At 37.0% G+C, this 5,018-nt stretch overlaps 1 protein-coding gene across 1 annotated transcript in view; it reads left to right on the plus strand.

Moving 5' to 3' along the window:
• The first annotated feature begins 1,207 nt into the window (after positions 1-1,207).
• LOC107654833 (YTH domain-containing family protein 2-like) overlaps positions 1,208-5,018 on the plus strand; it is a 13,240-nt gene continuing 9,429 nt past the window's right edge. Inside the window, exons 1-3 of the mRNA XM_016442088.1 lie at positions 1,208-1,481; positions 1,647-1,671; positions 3,320-3,399. Of these exons, the coding sequence (XP_016297574.1) occupies positions 1,455-1,481; positions 1,647-1,671; positions 3,320-3,399 (132 nt within the window). The 5' untranslated portion in view covers positions 1,208-1,454. The remainder of the gene's footprint in view (positions 1,482-1,646; positions 1,672-3,319; positions 3,400-5,018) is intronic.

A 5,018-nucleotide genomic window follows, 5' to 3' on the forward strand; every position in this document is an offset into this window, starting at 1 on the left:
TGATATATATCCAAAATAATCGATATTGAATCGAATCGAATCGAATTGGTAATCGAATCGAATCGAAAGCTTGTGAATGAGAATCGAATCGAATCGTGAAATTTGTCAAAACCCACCCTACTCATTACCCTACGGACAAAGAAATGTATAAATAAATAAATGTAGAAATAAATACATGTGGAAATAAATAAATAAATAAATAAATAAATACGTAAATAAATACAGAAATGTGAAAATAAATAAAAGTGGAAATATATAAATGTATAAATAGATAAAAAGAAAAAATAAATAAATGTGGGAAAAAATACATAAATAAGGAAATAAAATTTGTATATTTATGTATTTATTTATTTATATTTGCTTTTTTACATTTCTTTGCACATTTATTTATTTATTTCTAATTATGGCAGGGCTGGCATTCCATATTGTATTGGCCAATGGACTGACTCATATAAATTTGCTGCATAATAATGACATCTAGTGGCCTACAAGTGACAGTGCAGATATTATTTCTACTGGGGCTCTCATACAGTCACAGCAAACAAATACAATATAAAGTCATTATATTAACACAAAAATGGGCAGGTTTTATTTATCTTTTATTTATCTTTTTCTTCATTCCTGTTCATAACAGGATAGAAATAAAGTAAGCACAGTGAGAGATAACTTACACAAGAGTGTACTTTTTTTTTTTTTATCAGATGTTTGATATTTTAGCCATTTTTTTTAAATGTTGATGATAACATACCAAGCTCTTCAATTTCAGGATGATATTTTTAAACTGAGACAAACAAGCAAATACCACAGAATTCATCAAATCTACGCAATACAACCAGATGTTTTTGCAGTTGTTTTTTCTCATCAGAATGGTGTTTCTTCCAAGATGATGTTAAGGAATTGGCTTAATAATAATAATACTAATAATAATGGAAGAAGAAGAAGAAGAAGAACTAACAGGGGATTTAGAAAATTAACTTACATATTTTTTTATTTTTATATATTTTACAATTATGTATTATAAATATTATATAACTATATGTAATATATCATTTATTTTATGCCTAGCAACGCTGTGAGGAACGTGCAACATGTTTATAAATGTATATAAAACATATATTATACATATATTACAATATTTATAACTGTCTAAATATCAGATGAAGATTCCCCATCACACACATACGGTATTCATCCTCCTCCTCCCAGCCGTAGGGTGGCGCTGTACCGCCGTGAATAAACGTGCGACGGCCGCTCGGCCATGTTGAAGTGTGGAGGAACTGCAGCCCGCCATTGTGTTTCTGATCTGCAGCTGTAGCGAGAGAGAGCGATAGAGAGATAGAGAAAGAGAGAAAGAGAGAAAAAGAGAGAGAGACGGGCGTAAAGACTCTAAAAACACACTCATTTCCCGTTGACTTTAACCCGCAAACAAACGCGCAGGCTCCGGGGAGAGAGAAATGTCAGCCAGCAGCCTTCTGGAGCAGGTAAACAGCGGCACTTTGTGAACATTGAGCAGAAGTGGCGTCGGAGCGGGGGGTTTTTTTCTCTCTCGCAACGCGAGTTCAGGCCTGAGCTTCATATAAACCTTCATTTATTCTCCCTTTCCTCTCCAAACTCACTCCTTCATGAATCACCTGGACCCAATCCAGAGACCGAAAGGCCAAACAAACAAAGGTAGGTGAAGTGCTGCTGTGCCATTTTTGTGTGCTGTTATACGAGTCTCGTGTTGGTGCTGCTGTTAGCAGGCCGAGTGTTCATACCGATTTCCTATTATTTCAACCGTTAAACCTTCTTAAAACAATCCCACGCGGAATTAAAAGACAAATGGTCTTATAGTAGAGAATCGGGTTGGTTTTAGTTTCTCACATATGTAAGGGGAGCTTGTTTGGAGCCGACGCTAGTTAGCCGCCTAGCACAGTAGTGAGGCCGAGTACAGTTGAACGCGTGACACTCAAGCACCTGAACACCCACCTACACTCTGCTTGAATGCTGTTTTTGGGGTGTTTTCTTCAAGTTTAGTGCTGAAGATATCTCCCTTAAACTTAAAATCATCATCTGTAACGGTGGCCAAGAGGCGGGGGTCTAAACGCTGCCAAGAGGAACCTGTTGAGGGGATTTTCAGCATCACACTCAGTAGTGTATCAATCTTTCACATTCCAGTTGCGTGTTGAATCCGTGCATGTGACCACGTGGATAAGATGTGAGAGCTTTTTATTTATTTTTATTTTAGTCCATTTGCGATTAATAGAAGTGCTTTACTGACATTGTTTGGCTTACAATATTAAAGACACTATTAACAGACACAAAGTGACAAAAGATGGGGAAATAATAAAACGGGGCCAGTATAAGCTTAATAAAATGATTACTATATAATGTGTAAGTTAACTGCAATAGAATAAACATTCAACTTTGATGACATATTTAAGACTACAGTGTTGTATTGACAATGAATAAACTAGTATGAAGCTCAGATCATTGGCTGATTTCTGATGTTCAAATAAATTTGGCTGTGATAAATGAACATCTGACACTTTAGTAAAATAAAGTGTCTGACTGAAAAGAGTTTGTCAGATTGTATTTTCTGTTTAAGATGAGATGCCTTCTGTTTGAGTCAAGCTATTTCTTAGAAATTTAAGTTTGGTGATATTCAGTGTTTCATGTACATGTTGATCTCAGCAGCAGGTGCATTGATCTGATCGTGTGTTCAAGTCATGTCAAAAAGATTGTATTTACAAGTTGAACACCACCAAAGTCATAAGTATGAGTGGGAAACATGGGATTTTCTTTGAGCCTCAAGTTTTTGAGTTGAACATGGTAGACAATGGGTACAGCATCTGTAGCTAATGGTAAATTTGTTAATGTGAGTTTTTTTTTTTTTATTTGCAATAAAACTAGCTAAGTTGTTTGTGCAATATGCAATGTTGTTGTACTTCCTAAATTGATTAAAAACATACAAAAACACACCTGGTGCACATTTAATTCATTTTGTAGAAGTAGAGTTAAAAAAAACTAAAAACAAAACTATATTTTGTTGAAAGTTTCATAGGCATCTCGCGCCTACCAAAGGGATTTGAATGCACTTGACGTTGTAATTAGGACTTCCCAACTCGTAAATACAAACATCCCTGAGGTACTTAAATGCACCATGTCTTCTGGTTTTGTGCCTTGGGAAGCACCCATAAGTTGAAAAATTCCTGGATAAAACATTTAGCTTTGGCCTAATATTACAACTATCACATCATTTTTTTTTTTTAGAAAAAAAGAAGACAAGTAAAAAGAAACGGATTATGTTCTCTAACGTTCTGTATCTTTTGCTTTCCAGTGCAAAACGGAGCTGTTACCCAAAAGGATACTTTGAACGATGATGAGTTCGAGCCTTACCTGAACGCTCAGCCCAGACAGGTAGGTCTTGTTTCAGAGCTGAACAAAAGAAGGAACCCATAGAGACAAAGAGCAGGGCAATTGTTTTTGTTGCCTACTCTCTTGAGGATTGATTATGGCCTGTAATTGCATCCTGGTCTCTGGGCTTTGTTTTCTTATTAGGGTGTCACTATGGCACTCTATGCTGGAGCCAAAGACTGTATGAGAGTTGTTTAAAGAGGTGTGTGGACTTAGTTAAGTCATCCATCATACATATTGACATAGATATTTATTTGCTGTCTAAATTGTATTGCATGTTGATGAGTCATAGGAAATTGTGCAAAATGCAGAGCAGCTGTTTACCAGGAAGTGATGAAAGGTGATTAAAGAATGAAATAATTAGCAATAATTAAGTTTATGCTCCTGTGCAGATATTCTGTAATTTCATTCAAATTAAAAAATCTCCAATTTGTCAATCCTAATGCTAGTACATGCTGAAATAATGGGTGTTCTGGCAAAGGATGTCTTCTGAGGAAAATGGGACACGGATGAATAAAGGGTCTAGTATTCACCCTGTCAAAGGAATGCTGGGATCTTTTGTGGGGAATCTGTGCCACTGTTGCCCTCACAAAGCTGATTGCTGGTGTTGAAAATATGAGCAGGCTGTGTGCCTGGAGGGGGGGGCCCGGTCCATGACCAGTCCTAAACGATTTTCTCGAAGCTCTCTTCCCAGCACTCAACATGTCAGAGGAGGTCTTTTAGTACACAGTTTCAGTACACTTTTGAGGTTATAGTTAGCAGTAGGGGTGCTCTGATCAAGATTTTTGAGGCCGATAGCCGATCACAGAAAGCAGTAGTGTTGTCACGGTACCAAAATTTCAGTATTCGGTACCAATACCAGTGAAAATCCACGGTTCTCGGTACCAATTTCGGTATACCGACTTGGTACCGAAATACCGGGTCTTTTGACAACACTAGAAAGCAGTATCTGCCGATACCGATCTTTTTAAAGTCTTGTTTTTATCATTTATAACTATTTATAGTGATACTCCAATCAGGATTTTTAGACATTTATTCAGGGCCTGAATTTCATTTTTGAAAATGGGGGGAATTCCCCTCTTAGGCGACTCTTGTGAGAGGGGAAACAGCACGGTCTGTGCTTTCACAGAAGAGTCCGCTACTGATCCGTGGCTGTTTACCAAAAACATTTAAAATGCTTTTCTTACGTTATCACAAACATTCTAAATTAAAACTTACCACTGACAGAAACAGTCAGCTCCACTGCCTTTTTTGCATTTAAATCTTTAGTACAAGCAATCCTGCGGTTCATAAAGAACTTAGTTTTCCTACCTCCACGAATGCTGTCTATTATTGCCTTGTTTATCTAAAAGTGCTCTTTTCCTTTAAATCTAGCCAAAAAGCCATATGTGTTGACTGTGAAACACAGTAGACTTTAATAATAAGACTTTACATTTTCGTGTCAATCCGTGTTCATATTTACTGCAAACAATGTGCTGTTACTTTAAATCTTAGCTTGCAGCGCAGCAAAAATAGACTCGGTGCAGAAACTATCTCTGCACTGCTGCAGACGCACCGCTGGAACGCACTGCCGGATGCAACCATGTGCAGTGTGCACGCTTTATTAATCCGTTAACATGAGC

Source organism: Sinocyclocheilus anshuiensis, unplaced genomic scaffold, assembly GCF_001515605.1.
Source record: "Sinocyclocheilus anshuiensis isolate Anshui unplaced genomic scaffold, SAMN03320099.WGS_v1.1 scaffold335, whole genome shotgun sequence".
In the NCBI taxonomy this organism is placed as follows: Eukaryota; Metazoa; Chordata; class Actinopteri; order Cypriniformes; family Cyprinidae; genus Sinocyclocheilus; species Sinocyclocheilus anshuiensis.